General features: G+C 45.8%; 1 protein-coding gene across 3 annotated transcripts in view; it reads right to left on the bottom strand.

The window, feature by feature from the left end:
• Positions 1-22,184, bottom strand: part of KDM5B (lysine demethylase 5B) — a 56,761-nt gene extending 34,577 nt beyond the window's left edge. The window contains exons 1-5 of one of the 3 annotated variants that reach the window (XM_041422562.1): positions 21,521-22,184; positions 8,530-8,607; positions 7,121-7,243; positions 5,950-6,120; positions 354-488 (exon numbers count right to left, since the gene is read on the bottom strand). In XM_041422562.1, coding sequence (XP_041278496.1) covers positions 354-488; positions 5,950-6,120; positions 7,121-7,243; positions 8,530-8,607; positions 21,521-21,658 — 645 coding nt within the window. In that variant the 5' untranslated portion in view covers positions 21,659-22,184. The remainder of the gene's footprint in view (positions 1-353; positions 489-5,949; positions 6,121-7,120; positions 7,244-8,529; positions 8,608-21,520) is intronic. The other 2 variants (XM_041422563.1, XM_041422561.1) reach the window with 2 other exon arrangements.
• Positions 22,185-22,647: the final 463 nt, after the last annotated feature.

The raw sequence follows: 22,647 nt of genomic DNA, 5'->3' as shown, positions 1-22,647 counted from the left end.
GCTGGCTTCAACTCATGACAGATGTACAGGAACCTCCTGGTACATTTAGAGAACGAGGAGGAGGAACAACAGATCAAAGCTGCTTCATTTCCAGGATTTGTCAGCTGTATTTTAATCTAAGAGCCCCACAGTACCTACATCATGCTGAAAGCACAACCCTGCTGTACACCCTCACCAACAGCCCCCACAGCAGAGTGTCCCAGAATGCCAAACCTCAGTAACACACTGGGTAAAGTATCAGACAATTCTTACCCATAATTAACGATTTCTACACGTTTAGGTAGCTCTGACACAGCTGCTCCTAGCACACACACAGAGTGCCCTGCTCGGGGAGCCCCCTGCCCCCAGCTCACCTCGGGCGTCAGGCGCTTGGCGCGGCGGGCGGGCGGGCAGCTCTCCGACGGCGGCACCGACTGCCGCTGCGGGATGTCGTGGGGCTTGTACTCCTTGTCCTTCGTGTCACTGCTCAGATCTGGCTTCTGCAAGCACTAAAGTGACAATTTGATTACTTTGTTTCTGCCTCTCCTTGCAATACAAACCGTGTAGAATCATTTCCTGGCTCATGGAAAGAACACAGACATGGCCCTAATAATTCCTGTGCTGAGTTAATAAGCAGCATGTATGACAGTGGTAACATTACTTATCTGAACAGGGCACAACATCACTTTTTCTCATCAGTTTAATGGCTGCAATAGCCATAATAATGGATCTTAAATAAAGCTGAAGTCATTCTTTAAGTGTTAATGAGCACCAAACATTTCTCAGTGTGGAATACCAAGCCCAGCTCTTCTGGCAGATGGGGCTTTGCAGACTGGGTCACCAGCACTCTGGAACTGCTGAAGTGTCCAAAGGTTGAGTGGCTGTCATGCCAACACACAGAACAATATAAAAGTAAATTACAACCTATCAAACATCCCTGTCCTAACTGAAATACAGCTCTGTACTACACACATTGCAGGAGCTCCCTTCTTTCCTTGTTTTGGAGAGGACAACTGCTGCTTGAATTAAGGGCAGAAGGGAAAAGATGCAAGAACAGTTTTAGCTCTTTCAAGCTGCTGAATGAACACACTTAATTGCTGAAAACTGTGCATACCTCTGGCAAGAAACAGAATAATTAGTGACAATTCCCCGTTTGTCAAGCCACACAACACTCAGTAACTGCAGACAAAATGTAACAGTTTTTAATGAGTAAACAACAAATCCTACAGGCAGAAGAAAAAATCTCATGTTGCCAGGAAGTAATTCATGAAATTGCTGGATCCACATTTCCCCAGTTCCGTCAGCCTGTTCCCATCACAAGCATTTTCTCAGCAAGGGAGAGCAGTAAAGGACAGAGAGAACCACAGCAGTGGTGTGAGGATGATGATATTCTACAGACAGCACAGAAAACAGACTTTCAGAAACAAATGACAGCCAGAAGGGGGGGAGGGAAAAGGAGAAAAAAAAGTGTTATTTTAGACATGAAGTCTAGGCTAAAAAACTATGTATTTAACAAAAAAGCAGTATCAGTCAAGGGAGGCATGATGTCATTAACCATCACCCACAGACAACCTGTGATACTGACCAAAGAAACCTCCAGAACTGCTGTTTGTTTCAGACTGCCTCCAGTCTTAGACTTTGTAAACTCTAGCTTTATATTCTGAAAGAAATTAGTTGACTTAATTTCAGCATTAAATGCACAGTACCACTCAACTTTGCAGCTCATGCACATGACCAGCGAGTCCTGGCTGATGCTCTAAGATTGGGTCTGGAGCCCCAGAGCACTGCAGCTGCCTCTTCACTAGAGCCTGGTCCCTTAAAGCTCCCACTGGAACCACAATCACAGGATTGCAGAAGGATTTGGGTTGGAAGCAACCCTAAAGATCACCTTGTCCCATGGGCAGGGACACCTTCCACTAGACAAGGTTGAGACCCATCCAACCTGGCCTTAAATGTTTCCATGGATGAGGCATCTACCAAAGATGAAAGAAGATGATGTGACATCAACATCAGTGGAAGATAGCAAAAAATAACAATTTCTCAGAACAGAAAACTGACAAGCAGAAAGAGCAAATGAGCAGGAAAAGGTTGTAAATGGGAGAACAGAAAAGAAATTCGATAAAATCTGGGTCCTTGAATCATTCATTTCCTCATGTGAAAACCAAAATTATCAGAAAAAAAAAGTTTCTACTGCTTCTGATAATAGAGGACATGGTTCTTGAAAACAAAGATCTAGAAGGTAAACAGCTTTTCCTAAATAAAGTGTGAGAAAACCTTGAAAACCAACATATTGTGCCTCATTTCAGTGCAGTGCCCAAACAAACCCAAAACATAAAAAAACCCAAACCAAACAAACAAAAGCCCAAAAAACCAAAACAACCCCCAAAAATCCAAACTATAAAAACCCCAAACAACCCACCCACAAAACCCCCCCCAAAAATGAAACAAACAAACAAAGAAAAAAAAACCACCCCAAACCCCACAAAAAAGAGCACTCACTGTTCCTTGAAAAACACAAGAAGACATTTCCTAAATAATGATCTTCCACCACCTATTTAAGCACAAACACTTTCCAGTGCCTCTCTAACCCGAGGCAAAGGCAGTGGTATGGAATGGTTGTTCATTCACAGTATCAGCTGTACCAAGAGAACACCTGGAATTGTTAAGTTCTAAGGATGAGAACTCCTCTGTCCCTCCTTTACTCCTACACTGACGATCAACTGGCTCCAACCAAGGACACAGCTGCCATCTCTCCAGTCCTTCCCTCTTCCAGACTTTGGTGAGGTTGTGCTTCTATCAACCATTCCCCAGAAGCTCATCCCACACACTCTGACCATGATCTCCTTATATTCCAACAAGATGGTTGCACACATGATACTTGAACCCTCAGCAGTGACAGAGAGCAAGTTAAAACCCATCAGCTGAAGCCACAAAGGAGCAGCTCCTTTAGCAGACAAAGGACAATGCAGGAATGGTCACAAGGCCTTCAGGAAGATTGGGGTGGGGGGGAAGGGATACAATTCATCTCCTCCAGGTTTAGACATTTATTAGTAGTAATTAAACTGGTAGTAATTTACACAAAAGCCAGTCAGTCAGGCACCCTGTACCTGCAGAACATAACTGGTTTACCCCTGCTACACATCCATGAAGGGTAAACCCCATCAAGCTCTGGAGGTGCTCACTGTTCTCCAGGAACAATGAAGATGCCAGAGAAATATCTTACACTGAAATATCTTTATCAGAGGCACACACATATAAATCTTTGGAAATATGCATCTCACTAAAGCCACTAAAACCTTAGTTTGGAAAAGAGACCAAATGCACAATTACTGAGTCAGCTGGATTCACTGAAAAAGAGAAGTAAGACCACCTCCAGGCCCCCAAAATGTAGCTGCACTTTAAATCATGAAACATCTGGGCAATGCACCACAGAAGATGCACTGACATAAGATTCTGGATACCTCAGTTCATGTAGGGGACACTTGTCCCTCTAGGCATTCAGTGTGACTCTGGGATGACACACAGTCACTACAGCTGGGAAGGAGAGGTACAGGTGGCAGGAACCATTATCTGCCTACAGGTTCACTGCAACTGCTCTAGAGACACCCAAGGCCTGTCTAGTCCAATTTCAAAATAAGAGAAGAACAAATACCCCCTGTGGAGATCTGCTTTGGGTATTAGAAACTGGCTGGTTTAAGGAATTTTTGCGGTTGGACTGAACATGAGCTTTAATGAAAACATGCTATTCCGGTCTATTCCCCTCTGAACAGCTCCAGAGAGTTTCATTATTTCACCATGCAGATAGAACTATCTCCAGCTGGAATATCTGTCAAAATAACTCCTGAAGCCAGTTTAACATGTGTTGAAGCCACACAAACAGATAATGCTACACATAGATCTAGAAGAGATTAAAGTTATGGCAGAGTCATTAGTGGAAACTACATAATTTCATATTTTTGGCTTGTGCAGGAAAGAAGGCAACGACAATTTCAAGTATTACCAAATAAAGAAAAACAATATCAAAAGACTCAATGAATACAAGCAGTAATCTTGTCTGGATGATTACGAGAGCTGCGTGAAGAGCTTCTCTAACAGGCTTGAAGGAGGAAGCACACCTCCAATTGACAGCTGTCACACTGAACAGCCACAGCTTCTCCAAAAACACAGCTCAGGTGCTTAGATTACCAGGAAAACACTGAACAGACACACAGGCACAGACACCTACACAAGAAGCATCTGGGTAAGCACCACTTAATAAGAACATGTGAAAGGAAGCCAAAAAGAATCTCATTTGACATGATACTCAAAAAATGTATTGTAAAACAAACTCACTTGAAAGACAACACTGTCAGGAAAAAAAAAATCAAATTAGACTGAAAAGTGAGCTAAACCCAACTTACTTCTGTGAATTCTCTCTGGTCAATAAAAGAATCTGTGTCTGCCACATATAGGAGGGGAATATTCTAACTGCCTGGGGAGGGGAGAAGCTAAAAAATAAGTTAACCTTATGTGCATCACTTGTCTAGAACTGCCTCCACAGCAGTTTGGACAGATGTCAAGTGCTCATTGCAAGACAGAGCTTGAAAAGTCATTTGAAATGAAGCATGTCCTCATCTAAGGAGGTTTTTCCTCTTCTAAAAGAGTTAAATACTGAGCAAACCATGAAGTGAGTGTTAACTGTGTGACAGACACTCTCAGGAAATTTCTATTCCCAGGATACTATGGTACCATATTCACTGTTTTACAATTTAAATTAGATCTTTCCCTCTGCAATGGCACCTCAAAAATATGGCAGCAAAGACAGGTGTAACAAACACACAAGCTCAATAAAAACCCAAAAAGAAATCACGGTTTTCAGACCTAATACAAATGCCAAGTTTTCAATTAAATGCCTTTAGAAAATGGTGCTGCTTTCCACTACCTAACCTGAATGTTTGAGGGAAGCCAAATTATTTTTGATCCAGCAGTTTCCTTAGCATGAAGATTTTTATCTTCAACTCTATTTTGTTCTTATCCTGTTTGCAAAAGACCCCTTTTTTCTGAAGAGCCAGCAGAATTTAGCTGTTCTTCACTGAGAAGTGATTGTCACTACCTACAGAAAAAGTCTAATTCTAACCTCTCTGGACTTACATCAAATCCCTTCCTCATTTTGGTAGCTTTGTGTAAAGGCCTGTGTTGATTTCTGTACACAGAGATATTGCTTGTAACAGGATTAGGGCATTTATTGCTTAAAAAAGGTCAGCACTCCTGTCTTTGAAAGATCATCACGGAAAGAGCATTTCAAAGAAATAAAAACGGATGTTGGCAACTGCAACCAATTTTGGTTTTCCAAATAAATGACTGCTGGTCTAAAAGATCAGACCTATTCCTCATTAGACATTATGTGGCCTCCATTCTCAATCAACCCTGAATTTTGGTTTAATGGCCAAATCAAAGATTGATGACAAGGAAGAATGAAGATTTAAGCTAGAAAAATATCCCAAGTCATGCTGTTAACATCACCACAGCAGCCAGGAAGTTTTCTGCAACTTGTCCCCCTTAGTGAACATGCCACAAGCCTGCCATGGCTTGGCACAGTCCCTCAGTCACTCTAGGCATGTGCCCACTCAGGCCCACAGCACTTGTTGTAGCAGAGAGATAACCTGGAATGCTCCATGAATGTAGCAGTACTTGGCCTTACAGAAATCATTACAGAGCACACCTTATCATGAGGCTTTGGTAAACTGCAGAGAGAGAATACCAACAGATACTGTTGGAAACAGGAGTCAGAGGTTACCTGGGAGGACTCATGCTAAAAACTTCACTTCTAATGAAAAGTTTGCCCATGGCTTTCTGAACTGCTGAGCACGGCATGTGGGCACCTGCATGACACCAGGCACAACACGCAGCTTCACAAACATTCCAGAAACCAAAAGAACCTTCCCAGACTGGCTGCTACACGAACTGAGCATTGCTTTCAGCACAGCTTACCAGGAGACTCGCCCCCGACTGGAACAAGTTGTAGGGGTAGAGAATTCGCTCGTAATGCGCGCGGATGTGCGAGCCCACGGCCTTGCCAGGAGCAAAGCCCATCCTCGTGGCTATTTTGGTCCATTTTCTCTCCTTGCAAACCACATCAAATCCTCCTTGTTCTGCAACTAGCTAAAAAGTGAAAATAAAATGGTCACATATTTAATGGTAAAACTACCAGTGTTCAAGGAAAAAGGCAGGACAACATCCCAACTGATATTTTAAGCCACAAAAATATAGATTTAAAAAACCACCTGCAACTAGCTAAAAAGTGAAAATAAAATGGTCACATATTTAATGGTAAAACTATCAGTGTTCAAGGAAAAAGGCAGGACAACATCCCAACTGATATTTTAAGCCACAAAAATATAGATTTTAAAAAACCACACAAAACATCAAAGTTGTTTTAAGGCAATAACTGGAATATGTCACATATAACCTATTCAGGAATTACAGAGCTGTTGAATTACTTTACAAAGAAGTCAGCACCTGTGTTCCATGTGCAGTCACTCAGCATATTCTGAGAACTTATTTGGCTGCAATTTGTCACTTTTTATCCCAACACAATTTTCTAGCACAGGACACTCAGCTCTTTTCACTGAACAAGTGCTATAAAATAAGCTCAAAAATTCCCAATAAAAACTGCCCTAAACATAAAAAAATAAGAGAAAGACTATATCATATTGGAGATTCCCATCTCTTACTACCAGTATACATGAAGTTCTCCACAAGTTAAACAAGTTTCATCCTAAAAGTAATTTGATTTTTTTCTTCCATACTTCTAATGGTAATTTTTTTTCTTTCACTTTTGTCATTGTTCAGGAACTTTCTCCAATTAAGCCTAAGTTTATTCTTGACCAGTATACTCAAGCTCAGTTTTAAAGAAGAGCAGTAAATTTAAGGTGATCTCCTAGCTCACAGGAAAACCTCCATGATAATGTATTACTTACAGTCTTTCCCTGATAATGTATTCTTATTCTTACTGTTCCATTAGCTATGTTAGCTTAAACAAAGGAATACTTTTTCCAGCTTAGATATGCCCCAGAACCTCCCCTGACCCCCTGTGGTACCATCCCAGGAACTGAGGTAACAAAGCAGCTCTTCAGGACCCATTTTTCCATAATGGTCTTACTCTGTTAAGCTGAAATAAATCCAAGATCTTCCTCTCCACATGTGGAATTTTCAGTGTGCATCCTTGAAGCTCCCAAAATTTTGCAATCTGGTCCAGAAAATTCAGCTTTACACGAGTTTGGGCCTGAAACCAACCAACCAAACAAGTGAACTGCATGCTAAAAGCAGATGCAGGTTTTGTATCAGGTTTACAGCACTGCAGCTGGAGCTGCTTGCCCAGCTTTGCCCTCTGCAAGAGTCACTTTGCATTTATCCCTCTCATCATCTGAAGACAAATAAATTCAGATAATAATGCATATATCATTAATGGTATCTGTATCTTTCCTTGAGTCACTTTTGTTACCTTTTACTACACTGTGAAAAGCACTTTGGGAGAACAGCCAAACAGTAAATTATTACTGCAAAAAGCTCCCTAAACCAGCTGCATAGTCAGGATTTATTGCATTTACTACATTAATCGTTGCAATGGTTTATTACTATTTGGTTTATTTGCAATAAGCCAAAAATAAATAAGTTTTGAGTTTTTTTAATCATTACAAGTTTTTTTCTGTTATCCCTTCTAACTCACAACTGCATTTGTTTCACTTTTAAAGATACAAATGGGTCAGGGCAGGGAAAGTCTGGCTGGTTGCACAGCAATTACCAGTTAGATCACTGCACTGCTGCTATGTAAGAGCAGTAACTTAAATTTTGACATATTTTATTTTCAGCACATTTTCTAATCTTAAGGTAAAAACTGGCCATGTCTGTACAGATTAGCTTGTCTGCAAACTCCAGGGAGCTCTGAACAGCTTGTGGTCACACAAATCACCCCCTTAGCATTCTAAACCAGCAGCTGAGCCCCTCCCCAGTGCTTCACATGACCATGTCAGGGTCTTAAAAACCAAGAATCAGGAGAATAATCATAGAGTCACCATCATCCCAAATGGTACCAGCACTGAGCCAAGCAGGACTCCTCACACTTCCCTTTAGTGTCAATTCATTGAAGCAGTGAATGAAAGTGCTTGTGAACAGCAAATTTCCACAAACTGAATCCAGATTTTGCAATTGTTTCTTCCAAAAGGCTGGCTATTTTTAAAGCACTCCAAGTGTTTCATCTCTTTTCCTTTTGAAAGATGCTGTATGAGTACAAAATACAGACACAGATCTATGGCCCTGGACAGTTTAACTACTTTGAAGCACCTGTGTGGAAAAGTCCTAAATTATGTTCCTTTAATGAGCATTACCATTACTTTTATGCCTGGAATGTTTCTAACCAGGTTCTGAAACAGATGAATTTCCATGCTAATGAAAATTTGCTGTTTGTGGTCCAAAGTACTGTCAGCTCATGGCCAACTCTGGCAAACATCACCTCCCAAAAACACATAGACACATTTGGAAGCAGAAGCACTGCTCAGCTTTCCAGTTTACCTCCAGTTCATTGAGCCTCTGGATCCTCGGTGTGAAGTGAAGCTTGTCAACATCGCATGCGAATGGAGGCTGCCAGTCCTGGAAAACAGAAGGGTTCCATCAAAAGATCAGGAAAAGGAAAGGAGTTTCTGTGACACTCAAAAGCCAGAGGAGCCCGAAGCATGAAGAGGCTCCAGTGGCCTCCAGAGCCTCCTCAGCCCTGCCAGAAGATGGAACTCGGTGCAGAGGGGGCTCAACAGTCACAGCCCAACCTGTCATGGAGCCAGGGCTGCGCTGACACCCAAATCCCCTCACCAGGAACAAGTCCAGAGAGCAGCAATGGTGAGATATGCGGAGTGAGTGCCATTGTCTACCCCTCAAACACTTCACTGTGCCTCAAAAACAGACAATGGAACCGCAAAATCAGTTACATTTTGGAACTGAAGACCCGTCCTGCATTGTAAGCCTCCACAGAACCATGGAATCATTAAGGCTGGAGAAGCCCTTTAAGGTCATTGAGTCTGACTTTCAACCCAGCACCACCACCACGATCACCACTAACCCATGTCCCCAAGTGCCACACCAAACATCTTTTGAACACTTCCAGGGATGGTGGCTCCACCATTGCCCTGGACAACCTGTGCCAATGCTTGACAATTTCCTTGGCTGCAAACATTCAGGAAGAGCTGGAATATGACCAATTTAGAAAAAGATTATTATTACTTTGATAAAGTATCTGCAATTGAAGTGTTATTTATAAACACAACTATAAAGCTGTTTTATCTTTTAGATCTCTGACATCTACTGCACACGCTTGGTTTGGCAATACACAACTTTACAAAACCAAATTAGATTTGATTTAAACTTGACAGGAATTTATTATATATAAAGTTATCTTATTATCACTAATTACAGAATGAAGATAATGCACAAGTGAGCTACTGACAGCGGAGTAAGACAGAGCTTTGCTTCAGGAAAACGAAAAACTTTCTTCAGTATTGGGTGACTGAGGTAACTGAAGTAAAACCAGCATCATAAACACAGTATTTTTTTATTTTAGATTCACAGAGAACATGAAAACTGGAGTTAAAACCAATCACACATTATTTCCAAAGCAATTATCTTACAAAAAAAACAAGGAGGAAGATTCACCAAGAGTGTGGAGAAGCTGAAGAGCAAAGAGGGCCATCAATCCATACATTTTACCACGCTTGCATTGATTAATCCAGACCTCAAAATCAGTAATAGAATTTTTCTGATCCTGCAAGGCACTTGCAGCACATCACAACTTGACAATGCCAATTGGAATTAACATCTGAATTGGAAATCAGACAATGGTAGGGGGGCAGGATGACAAATTATCCAGAGAATACTCAACCCTTGACCAGTGGGACACATTTCTCAATTATTTTCCTGCTTTTAGCCACAAGACTGCCTGGTGCCCAAAGAGAAACTTGATAACACTAACCCTTCTATGACTGCCTATTCTCTACACCAGAAAACCAAATGCAATGAAACCACCAAATCTGAGGAAGAGAGCTGACATTCTTCTCTAATATCCTGTTGTCTGATGAGTCATTTAGGGCCCTCAAGCTGTAAGATGAGAAGTACAACTGGGAACAACTGGGCAGGATTTGAAGTATTGTACTTCAACAGGACAAATCTGACTCTCAAGCTGAACCAACTGGTTACATCATGAGTCACAACTCCAGAGTCTGCTCTGTACCAAAGACAGGGAGACAGGAGACAGGCACCGAGACCAAGAGGGGACACAGTGGCAATGACACACAGGACCCTTGAGACACTGGGGACTGAATTAATTAAACTGCCCAAGGAAGAACTGCAGGGAGCTTTGCTTAGACTGAGAGTAAATGAAACCAAGAGCGCTGTGCTGCCTCTGGCTTTGCAAAGCAGTGAGCCAAGACTGTTCCCAGGTGGACTGTGCATTACCCCAAACCAGACCCTCAAACAAGGCTCTGCACGGGGCAAGAACCAGGAATAAGATGAACAGGGGCAAGAATTCAGCTCACGTAGGCAATGACACCACCTCTGAAACTGTCACCAGTCTAGGCTGTACTTCAGGCCCATCACCTGCAGTTACTGCACTGGCAACACATCAAGGAAGCCAAGGAAGGGAGGGCACAGCACAGGAGACTTCTGGTCGGGCCACATGTCTGCTGGCACAGGCTGCTGCTCTGGGCAGAACCCAGAGGAAAGCCTGCCTGCCACTGGGCACAACAGGAGGAACAGGATCTACCTGCTCCTACAGGCTCTGGCTCATGCTCAGACTAAAGAAATCCAGCTCCAAGGGTGCCTAGGGCAGACACAAACCCAGTCCATGTCAGACAGCACAGAGCTGGCTAGTCCCCTCTGCTTATGGAAGCAAATGAGGAAGTTTATGTGCATGATCTTACAGAAACACCTCGTTCACAGCCTGGCAAGCGAAACATCCTGCTCCAGAATTACCTGATTATCTCCATGATCTCCATGTGTCTATTTATTACTGACTGGTGCATGTTTGGGGACAGTCTTTCCTGTTTGGCCAAAGACGGTGCCTCTGGCAAAGCACCAGTCACCTACTGTGTTGGAAGAGTAACATGACTCCAGACAAGACAAGCTGCCACAACAGGCATTTCCTACTCCCGCAGCTCTGAAGTTTACCAATGACTGAATGACCAATGCACACACCAAGGCGCCCTGATGGCACGTCAGCTGCTTCTCAAGGAGAAGCTTTGGGAGCTCCATTTATTCAACAGCACTTTCAGAAGGTGACTTTTCAGCCTATCAGGCAGATGGGCTCATCAGCCAGAATCAAACATTTAACAGCCTTAAAAGTGTTTAATTTTCAGCAAGGAGAAAGTCTTTGCAAGAGCTTCTGCTGGGTGATGGTAAATTGGCTTAATGAGAGGCAACGCAGGATTGACTCCAGCTTCTGAGGTTTTTACCCAGGTATCATAGAATATGCTGAGTTGCAAGGGACCACCAAGTCCATCAGGATCATCACATCCAATTCCTGACCCTGCACAGGCACCTCAACAATCCCACTCAGTGTCTGGGAGCATTGTTCAAACACTTCTTGAACTCAGACAGGCTTGGAGCTGTGCCCATTTCCCAGGGAGCCTGTTCAGTGCCCCAGCAGCCTCTGGGGGAAGAACCTTTTCCTAACATCCAAGCTAAATGTCTCTCAGCTCCAACCATTCCCATGAGTCCTGTCACATCATGAGAGGAAATAGATCAGTACCTGCCCCTCATGAGGACGCTGAAGACCCCAGTGAGGTCTCCCCTCAGTCTGTTCTAGGCTGAACAAACCAAGTGACCTCAGGTGCCCCTCATGAGGCTTCTCCTCCAGACCTTTCACCATTCTCATGGCCCTCCTTAGGATGCTCTCCAGTGACTTCATGTCTTTTTTATACTGTGGTGCTCAAAACTGCACCAAGGACTTGAGGTGTGGCCTTAGTAGTGCAGGTACAGCTGAGGGAAAGAATGCCATACATAATATATCACATTAGATTATCATAAAACCACTCCTGGCTTTACAAACACACTACAACACATCCCACTGAACACAAACTGTGTCAGAAGACACTGTTGCAGACCCACAGCCATTCACCATCTGGAGAAATAAGAGCAGGTATAACAGACAGTCCATCCTGACTGTCACCGAATCACTTAAAGTCACAACAAGTTTATTTTGGAGCATCCAAACTACTCGAAGTTGATACAACAAATAAGGCTAATATTTATCTTTCTCTATTCCACAGTATGGCAAGTTCCTCAAGTCCTAAACAAGATACTTTCAACCCTTATTTAATAAGTGCATTATTTACTCAACAAAAATCCTGGACACATTTTGAAGCACAAGTTACCAAGCCAAACGCGATGCTCACAGGCCCATGAAAAGACATTTCTGTGAGACAGAAACGCCTTTATGCACTTGGAAAGGCAGCAGCACCACGAGAGGGAGCTTTATTGTGCAGGATTCACTTGCCAAGCTGCTGAGCCACATGAGCAGCTTTGCTGGGGAAGAGACCAGCCCCCACCCCCAACTCTCCAGTCCCTCTTCCCTAAAGCTCACGCCTGGGAATCAGTAAGACTTGCCCTCTCAATCCAGCTCCTCAAAGGAACTGGTAAATGAATTTAAAAAGCTTAAGAAGTTCAGTTTGAAGTGTCTTCCAACAGCCATGCCGAGCATTAAGTATATACAGAGAGCAAGAAAATGCCAATTTCCTAAAAAAACCAGGAGTTCTTACTCCACCAAGACTCTACATCTGAAATTATTTATTGTGTTCTCTTGTCCATCCCTGACTGTTATAAGCCTACAAGGGACAAACAAAACCCTGTGCTCACCTTAACCTGCAATTGTTATAAACCTGTCATCAAATCCAGGCAAAAATGAGATTGACTTCAAAATTCCAAACTCTTCTATAAACTTAAAGGACAAATCCAGCCATGCAGAAGGCATGCTGTAAGGATCACATAAATATTTCAAGCAGTAATGCAAACTACAAATGGTCAGCAGAATTATTTCTGTGATTTCCATATTCCAGCTCCCAACTGAGCTGTTCCAGGGATGTCAGGCTTCAGAGCACTGCATTTCAGCTGGCAAACCTGCACCTCACCCAAACTCACTAATTAAAATTTAACCACCCCCACGCCTATGAATTCAAGTGAACAAGAAATTACCAACCTCCCTGCTAAGCTGTTCTACAAGTTAGTTGGCTTCAGCTTTTTTCCTTCCCTTATCCTCGTGTCCTTTATAACCAAATCCCTTGTCTACTGGCTGCCAAAGCAGCTATTCCTGAATCCTTCCCGGCAGAAATGTTTCAAGACATTTTTCAATAAACAAATACCTTTTTCCTTCTCTTTACAGAACCAGCTTTCCAGTCCTGCAAATAAAAGAGTTTTTTTCCTTGGGCTTTTTTTCTGAAGTCTCTTATATTTTTTCAACATCTTTTGAGAACTGTAAGTAGTGTTTTACTTGCAGTCTCTCCCATGTCAGACACACAAAAAAAAAAAAGACAGCTCTTTCATTACTTTGCTAGACAGCAGCTCATAGTAAGATCCAAGGGAATATCTTAGCAATTCTTGCCAGAGAAACACATTCATTCAGTAAACTGCAGCAATTCCCCGCTTCCCGGGATGCCCACCCTGTGAGCCTGACCTACATTCTTTGTTCCCACATCTATGATCATGCCTTGCCAAAGGTGTTCCATGATTGCTGCCTGTGAGAGGAAGGGAGCACACTCGGTGACTCAGGAGGTCCCTTTCAGTCTCCTGGTTTTATACCTACATTAAAAACACACTTGGAGCTCAGATGGCAGAATCCACACAAACCCATTATCAGCCGGCAGTGGGTCAGCCACAAAGCTCCTGTCTAACGGGAACTAATCCCTCTGTGACCCTGTTAAAGGCTAACATCAGCTGGAAACTCCAATCATCAGCTAACCCAGTTTGTGATGAACAGTCTTTCCTTGGTCGTTTTGAATGGTGCAGATTTTTTCATCAAACCCCCTGAATTCCTCCTTGCCAGTAAGGGACCCTGGGTGCACTAACCCACCTTATGTGCACAACTCTCCAAAAGGAGCCTGGTAGAGTATTTCTTATTTGAGACAAAATTGGGCTCTGTTATGTATTGCAGACTAGCAAGGGAGAAAAGACCCAACCACAGATCCTTCCCATCTAAGAACCACAGCAAATGAAAATGAGTGTACAGCGGGAATCACCTCTCCAGATTCCAGTGTTTCTGTGCCAGCTCCACACCTGGAGAGAAATAAAGGCTCAGGTAAGCTGGAGATGATTCTCAAGCGTCAGGGCAGGCTTCTCCTTGGGGCACAAAGGCAGAGAGGACAGAAAAGACACAGGGTTTGAAGCTCTAAACACAACAGGCAGCTGGGCTCACAGACAGGAGATGCTAGGCTCTTCTCCATGGAGGCACCTGCATGCATGGAACAGATACCACTGTACCACCAGCACTGCAGGGGATGGATGGGGTGTTGGGATCAGTAAATCCCAGACCCCTAATTCACTTCAGAGCATTGACCAAGACCCTGACACAGAGCATCCATCAGGCTGGGGCCAGACCCAGCTGTGGGTATGTGAGGGCACCAGGCCCCAAGAACTGCTGCCACCTCCCCTTGAGGCACAGTGTATACACAGAGGTCCCTCAAGGCCTCTGTGTATTATCAAATCTGAAGGATCATGGATAGACCTTTGCTCTGATCCCCAGTACATTCCTGGAGTGTGTGATTGGCACAGACAGCGCACTCTGTTCCTCAGGCTGTCCCATCACAGCCCTTGCAATGAGTCCATACCCTCTTCAGAGCTGTAACTGTAAGCTTTCAAACCTCAATTTCACTCCCAATGTAATCAGATTAGGAAAAGACCTGAATTTCACAGCTATCCAGAACAGCTATGGACAACTCCACCAGCCTCAACCACAAGCAGCTGCAGAGCCTCGGCTGCCCAGGGATTCCCTGTGGCTCCCACCATCCACTACCCTGGCTCTCCACAACATCCTCCCTTTCCAGCTGCTCAGATTCACCATCCAAGTAAAGCACCTCCTCCCAGGAAGACCTTTCACTCAGGCACTCCTAAGGACAGCAGGCTGGAAGATCCCACAAGCTCTTCTTGACTTCTAAAAACACTCAACCTGGTCTCCTGGACATGGACACAGAATTCCCCCTCAGCACATCTCAGACACAACCCAGTCACCTGGGATTGAAAGGAAGCATGTCCTAATGGATACATGGCATGGCATTCCATCCACTGGCAGCTTTTGTTTCATTGTGGGCAAGGGAGCCATGTTTAGTTTTAAACTCATTTTCAGCTATTAGCTATCTTAAGTTAAACAAAGAAATGATAGAAATTCTACCTATGTTATTCTTGCCCCATATGGAAAGTTCTGGACTAAATTGTTTCATCTTGAATTTTCAATGAGCTGAAGAGTGTGTGTTGAAAATCCCTCGCTGAAAGAAACTGAGGCAAGGCAAGGAAATTCTTATTGTTTTTTAAGCCTACCACAATGTTTCAGTGTTTCTGAAGAGCAGAAACCACTCATGGTGACCACAGCAGCCCTGTGCATGGCCACTGCCATTAGTAAAATAAATAATAAACTAAAAATAACTATTCTTTTGCATATTTTCTTGCTAATTAGAGATTGGTAAACAACCTACTCTGAATTTACTTGATTCCACAACACAACCCCTGTGATGAATATGACAAATTCCTCATTTAAAGCCAATATTTCCTAATGACCTTTGGTAGCAGATCTATTTTTCTTCACATGAATTGACAGCAGGGGAACAGGAACCTCAGCACTAAAATACCTCTTCACCTCCCAAAACCTCATTCATTCTTGAGCCCGAAATTCCAGAAAGCAGCAGATCCACCACTTTCCATCCTCCACTTTCCCCTTCCAGCTGATCCTCTCAGTCAGAAATGCTCTTTTCCTGACTCACCTGAGCCTGGCCCCTGCTCAGCCAGACCAGGGGCCCAGGCTCGGCTCGCCAGGACTGACAGACGTGGCAGCACCTCAGGTTTCTCCCACTGAAGCTCATTTACGTGTTGTAATTCAGTTATCTCTGTGTTTTCTTTTTGATAAAATCAACTGACTGAACCTCTGTGTATTATCAAATCTGAAGGATCATCACCATCAACTTCCTGTTTCAGACAAAGTATCACAATTCTCTGCATTAATTCCTGTTTTAGTGGTGGTTTGTTTTACGGCTCCAGGACTAGATTGCAGAACCCTCAGTCAAGGGTCCAAAACGGAACTGGTTTTTTGTTTTGTGTTTTCTTTTTCTCCATAAAAATGAAAATAAATCAAGCAACCAGCTGAATGAGAAGCCTAAACAGACCTTAAGAGGTCTAAACACCATTTAAATCAATGTTGCTTCTCAAAATCCCTGGAGGAGCAGGTCCATTTCTCCCAAGCCCTGAGCCTTTAGGTTTAACCACTCAGGCTCTGCTAAGGTTGAATATTTCAAAATTCATTAATTCATGTGCCGAACTTTTCTGATGCTTCCCTGTGTCCTCTCCAGTTATCAAATATTTTTAAAATCTTCCAATGAGTGCGAGGTCCTGAATGCAGAATTTTTTACTCTCGTGCTGCCACAGAGGTAAAATCCCCCCATTTATCACTGAGAAACTCCAGAGCTGCATGCACTAACTTATCCAGAGCTCCCATTCCACCATTACACTGCTTTCCACAGGGATCCACAGTCATTTTTCTACACTCCTTCCTCCTCTAAGATGCTCTATGCTCCTTTGTTCCAAAGGTAAACCTTCTCATTGAGTCCTACTTAAGTGATTACTGTTTCATAATATTGATTGTTTATTGGGCAACTGGGATCCCTCTAAAGCAATGAGCCACCACCATAACTCCATTCAGAATCACAGCTTTTGCTCTTCTAGACTTGTAAGGAAAATTACATACCCGTGGCTTGAGGTTACGAGACACCATTAGAAAGGGATCCTTCATTACAAACAATCATTAGTAGTTAAAATAATTCGTGATTTGGTGTATTAATTTTGCACAACAGTCATTTCTGTAATTAGAATACTGAACACAATTTTTAGATCTCAGACAACAATAACACACAAATACATGGAATCATGGAAAAAAGTAAAACTAATATGACCACATCAGTGCCCATACAACTGTATTCCACACTATCACCTTCCAGGTTCCTTTCCAGGACTATTCTAGACATTCTTCCACTCTGGAGCTAGAGGGGGTCAACTCTTGCACCCCCAAAGAACTTAAATCACTAAGGAAATTAATTTTCCGCATTTTCAAGTTCACCAGTATTCCAGGATTTACTGAAAACTGACAGTCAATAATTCCGATAACTCCAGTGTCAATTCCTTCAAAATTCCAGCTCTGCTAATACAGACTTTCTAATCTTTAAGTACTTGGTTTAAGTTACTTGGAAGCCTAAATAGTACTTCTCTATATTCACATTATTTAAAGCAATGAAATTTAGCCTGGATGTTCTCAATTTTCATGCTCGGCCTTGGGAAAGTTATGACGTTTCAAGTACATTGTACAATACTGTGCATTTTGAAAAGCACTTATACCTGCCCCTTCAGGAAGGGGAGATGAGAGCGGCTGAAAATGCAGCTGCAGTGAGTAATTCAGTCCTTTGGAGGGCTGTTGATTTATGATCTCCAACAGATAACCACCTACAAGCAGCTTTCTGATAAGCTTTTGGTTTTGTCACATAAGCAGCCGAGAAAGATGGGATTTTTTAGACCAGATGTTTCTAAAACAAAAAGACACCCCCATCAAAAACACCTAACCAAATGAAAAAATACCCCCCCAAGAAACCCAACCAAACAAAAAAGCAGTTCTGGTCACAGTTGCTGAAACATTGTTGGCAATTTGGCAACTTAAAACTCCAAAACATCTACTATAAAGTACTACAGAACTTCAGTGGTGACTGTAACAAAAACCTGGGAAAGTTATGACGTTTCAAGTACATTGTACAATACTGTGCATTTTGAAAAGCACTTATACGTTAAGTAAGGCTTAAGTAATCATTATTTATTATTTCTTCACAGCAGCAAAGCAACAATGCAATGAAGGAAGAGTCCATCTTCAAGAAAGGCTTGGAGCATTTGATACCACTCCTGTTCCACATGTTACCGTTAACTCTTGAATCTAAGCTTCACATTTGTGAGACTGTTTCCTTCCACTAATTACTATTAACTACCTACCTTGAAGAACAACTCCATTCTCAAGCAATTCTTCATTTGACCCCCTATATGCCCCCCATGATTTGCAGAGCTATCACCAGCTTCTAGAATATAAATCCACCACTTGACACGGCTAGTTTTTGAGTAAACTTAACTTATTCCAAACTATCAGATACTGTTTAAATGAAGAAATGCCAATTAAAGATGTTTTTGGTTCACAGAAGAAAATTCTAACAAGATGGCACATGATGGACTGCAAGCAAGTTGTACCCCACCCACTTTCCTGCATCCAGCTGCCCCTTCCCCCACAGATCTGCAACAGACTCAAATGTAAATCTCTACTTTATGCAGCTCATTCACTACCAGGAACAAGCCCCATCAGAGCACTCAGCTGCCAATGGGACTCTCTACTCATACCCCACACTGCTGACAAAAAGCCACAGAGAACAGTGCCAGTGAGCTGGTTACTGCTGCACCCTCCACCAGTATCTCAGAATCCCCAAATGAGAGCAAAACTCAGTCACTGGTGATGGCTGGAACAAACTGAACTGGAATGAAGGGGAAGAAAACTCCTTTTGAGTGCTCAACTGGAAACTGCCATGCAGAAATTGCACCTCCTGTTATATTCCTGGACGTTCTTTCATCTTGTGAGCATGCAGTGATCACCCCGAATCCTTTCTCTTCTACCCAGATGTCTTCTGCACATCAGCGACCTCAATATCTCCTCACTAAACAGGCCACTGCAGGTGTGGTTTTCTCTGGGCCCACCTGGTTCCCAGCTAATGTCAGCAGAAAGGGACCAGAGAAAGCTCTGCTGCTGGTCCTTGAAAGCCCAGGCAGCTGTCCTGGGCATGCTCAGGTGCTGGAGCACCAAAGCCAGCTCTGGAGCAAGGACTTGTTCAAAAGCAAGTGGAAAAGCTACAGCTGGGCACCACCAGTCTCACACAACATAATTCCATTCTGCTGCTCATATACAGAAACACAAATTCAGCTGCTGATAACCATACAGCAGAGTTTAAGCTATAATAATGCCAGTCCAACCATCAAATTTTCAATTCCTCTCTCGGCACAGATCCTGACAGTTCATGGTGCTGCCTACCTGCTTCCCGGCACGTAACCAGACTGCGCACGCCAGCAAGAGATTCCCTTGGATGCAGGAAGATTCCAAACCTCAGCCATCACCAAACAAGGCATCCAGCTGGAACACACACACTGCTGTGCAAAGGGCAGCACAGCCTCTAGCTCACGGTATTACAGACCCCTCAACTACACCAAAAGAACAATAACTGAATATTCACTGCGGCTCCTGATCGCAGGGGGAAGGCCGGGAACTACGTCAACTTAAAGGGTTTTCTGGTCGCTTTGGAAGAGCTCCCTCTATGCTCCAGGCCGCTGAACCAACCACGCACTTCACAAGTCATCCCAGGCATTATCCAGGGAAGATAAAGCCATGGGAGCTCAGCTCTCCCAAAGCCAGGCTCCACAGAACTACCCGTGCTCAGCCCTCAGCAGCTCCAACTATTTTCATCCTGCTTCTAAATGCGCTCAAAGAGCTGATCACACGGCCAGGCAGGCACAACGCCTGGTGTAATATCTGGTGCAATACCTGCCCCTTCAGGAAGGGGAGATGAGAGCGGCTGAAAATGCAGCTGCAGTGAGTAATTCAGTCCTTTGGAGGGCTGTTGATTTATGATCTCCAACAGATAACCACCTACAAGCAGCTTTCTGATAAGCTTTTGGTTTTGTCACATAAGCAGCCGAGAAAGATGGGATTTTTTAGACCAGATGTTTCTAAAACAAAAAGACACCCCCATCAAAAACACCTAACCAAATGAAAAAATACCCCCCCAAGAAACCCAACCAAACAAAAAAGCAGTTCTGGTCACAGTTGCTGAAACATTGTTGGCAATTTGGCAACTTAAAACTCCAAAACATCTACTATAAAGTACTACAGAACTTCAGTGGTGACTGTAACAAAAACCATCTTACCCTCTTAACTCTGAGCATCTGGCTGCCCTGCATGAAAAGAAGCCCTGGCACATTCTACCAGGACACAAATTCAAGAGCTATCTTCACACAGCAGTCAGGGATTATTCCTCTAGAGAGCTGGAACACCTTCCTTCCTCTCCAACAAGATTCACATTATTCACTCTGCTACAAACATTTCTGCCACCTCATACACTAACTGAGCAAGTTACTACTATTTTAATTCAGAAGGAAAAGAATGGACACAACAGGAGTCCCAGCAACAACGAAAACACAAAAGTCAGGAGTGTGTGTTTCTGAACATTATTTCTTTGAAGTCAAAGTCTCACTCGCAAAACTTCAGTCTGCAAACTGTTCAGTCAGCTTCTCCCTTTGCTGGAGGAGATGTAAGCCCAGTGCCTGTTTAACATTCTAGCTGTTGCCGTCATGTTAACTGCCTTACCTGGCTGCACCACCCCAAGACTTGCACCACGCTCCACTTAGGGGAAGAGCAATTCACTCAAAAGAAAGATGATTCACACATTGTTTAATTAGATTTTTACTTCCAGAAGCCCCTCTCCTCACCAGTGTGGGTGTTCATACCTTTAAACGAACTAACAATTCTGACTACACAAAACTATGGTTCTAAGATTGTTACAGCATTTCTTAGTAAATTGAGTCGACGAACAAGGGGAAATCAGAATTCATTCCCTAATTTTGAGCTTATTACACCATCGGTCGAGATGATGATGATGAAGATGAAGGCTTACTACTTCTTCCCACTGTGGATTGCATTCTAAAATGGTGGCCATGTCTGTCTAGGCTTCAGCTCGCACAGCCACCAGCCAAACTCACGGCTGCGGAGTTTGGTCTTGTCCAACTTGAGAAACAGTTCCCTGTGGCTAAAAGTGCGCCGAGGCCGGGGAGGCCGCGGCAGGGCCGGGGGCTGCGGGGAGCGGGTCCCCCCGGCCCCACACCGCCACAATGCCAACATGGAGGGCAGCACCCCGGGACCTCCTCCGGGGCTCGGCGGGGCCGCTCCGGGCGCGAGGCCCCGGCCAACCCCTGGAGTCGGGGAAAGGCCGGGCCCGGCCGGGGCAGCTGCCCCCCGCCCCCGCTCCCTTCACGGCCGCTCTGGAGACTCCCCCACCGGGAGCTCCGACACTTAGGAGCCACTTCGCGGGGGAAGCGGTAGCTTCCTTCGGTTCCCTCAGACCCAGCCCAGTGAAACTTCTGAGGGGCGGCGGGGCGGCCCCGCGTGCCCGGGGTCACCTGCGCGGCCGCGGGCCGGTGGGAGCCGGGCCGGGCCCCACACAAAGGCCGCTCCCGGCGGCGCCATGCGGGCACTCACCGGCGGCGGCCGCACCTTGCAGATGCCGGTCTGCTCGGCGATGGGCCGGATCTTGTGGATGAAGGCGAAGGGGTCGGCGAACTCCTCCCAGCTGGGCTCGAAGACGGGGCACTCGGGCGGGGGCAGGAACTCGGCCATGGCCCGGCCGGGGCGGCCGCTCCGCTCCGCGCTCCGAACAATCTCCGGAGCCGCCGCGCTCCGTGCGCGTCCGCGGGGGGGCCGCGGCTGGGAAAAGAGTCCGCCCGGCCCGGGCAGGGGAGGGGGCGCGGCTGCCCCGCCCCGCCCGCGCCTTTGTGCGGGGGCCCGGGGCCGGACCGGGGAGGGCCCGTTGGGGGCGGGGGGAAGAGGCAGCGGCGGCTCCTCTGGAGCGCGGCCTGGCGCGCGCGGCGCCGATCCCTCGTCCGCTACCCGGGCCCCGGCGGAGAGCGAGGCCCAGAGAGCGCCGCTCACCGCGGCCCCTGGGGGTCCCTCCCGGTGTCCCCCGCCCCGCCGGGCCTCAGCCCCGCGCCCCCCGCCTTTGTGCGCGGCCCCTCGCCTCGGGCGCGCTGCGGGCGCTCCCCCCAGCACCGCTGGTTCGGGGAGCCCCGGGCCGCGCTCCCCGCCCGCCGTGCCCCCCGCGCCCCGGCCGGTCCGTCCCGCCCCCCCGCGCGGGGCCGCCGGCGCTGTGTTTACATGCGCGGAGGGATCCGCACAGCTGACAGCGGACCACGGCCGGAGCTTCTTTTTTTAAAGAGCCTCTCCGCGTGCCGCCATTGGCTGAGCACGGGTCGCGTCACGAGCGGGGCGGGGCCGTCCGCCTCCGCGCGGCCGCATTGTCTGCCCCGGCCGCGGAGCCCCCGCGGCCCCGGCCCGGCCCCTTTGTTCGGGGGGAGCCGGGCCATTGTCCTGCGCGCTGGCCCCGGGCAGCGCGGGGGTAAGGAGCGCTCCTGTTCCCGAGGGAGCGCCGCGAGGTGCCCCCCCGCGCCCCGGCGGTTACCGGGGCTCCCCCCGCCGGGGGTCCCACACGGGGCGGTCCCGGCCCCAGTAGCGGGGCTGGGGGCGGTGCCGGGCGGGGGAGGGGCGGCCCCGCCGCAGCAGGCGCCGCACGTAGCGCACGTGCGCGGGGGGGCGGCCCCGCTCCCGCCCCC

This window comes from Onychostruthus taczanowskii, unplaced genomic scaffold (genome assembly GCF_017590055.1).
Source record: "Onychostruthus taczanowskii isolate IOZ18803 unplaced genomic scaffold, ASM1759005v1 scaffold74, whole genome shotgun sequence".
In the NCBI taxonomy this organism is placed as follows: Eukaryota; Metazoa; Chordata; class Aves; order Passeriformes; family Passeridae; genus Onychostruthus; species Onychostruthus taczanowskii.
Note: the sequence above shows the minus strand (reverse complement) of the source record. Positions and strands in the feature narration are given on the sequence as shown.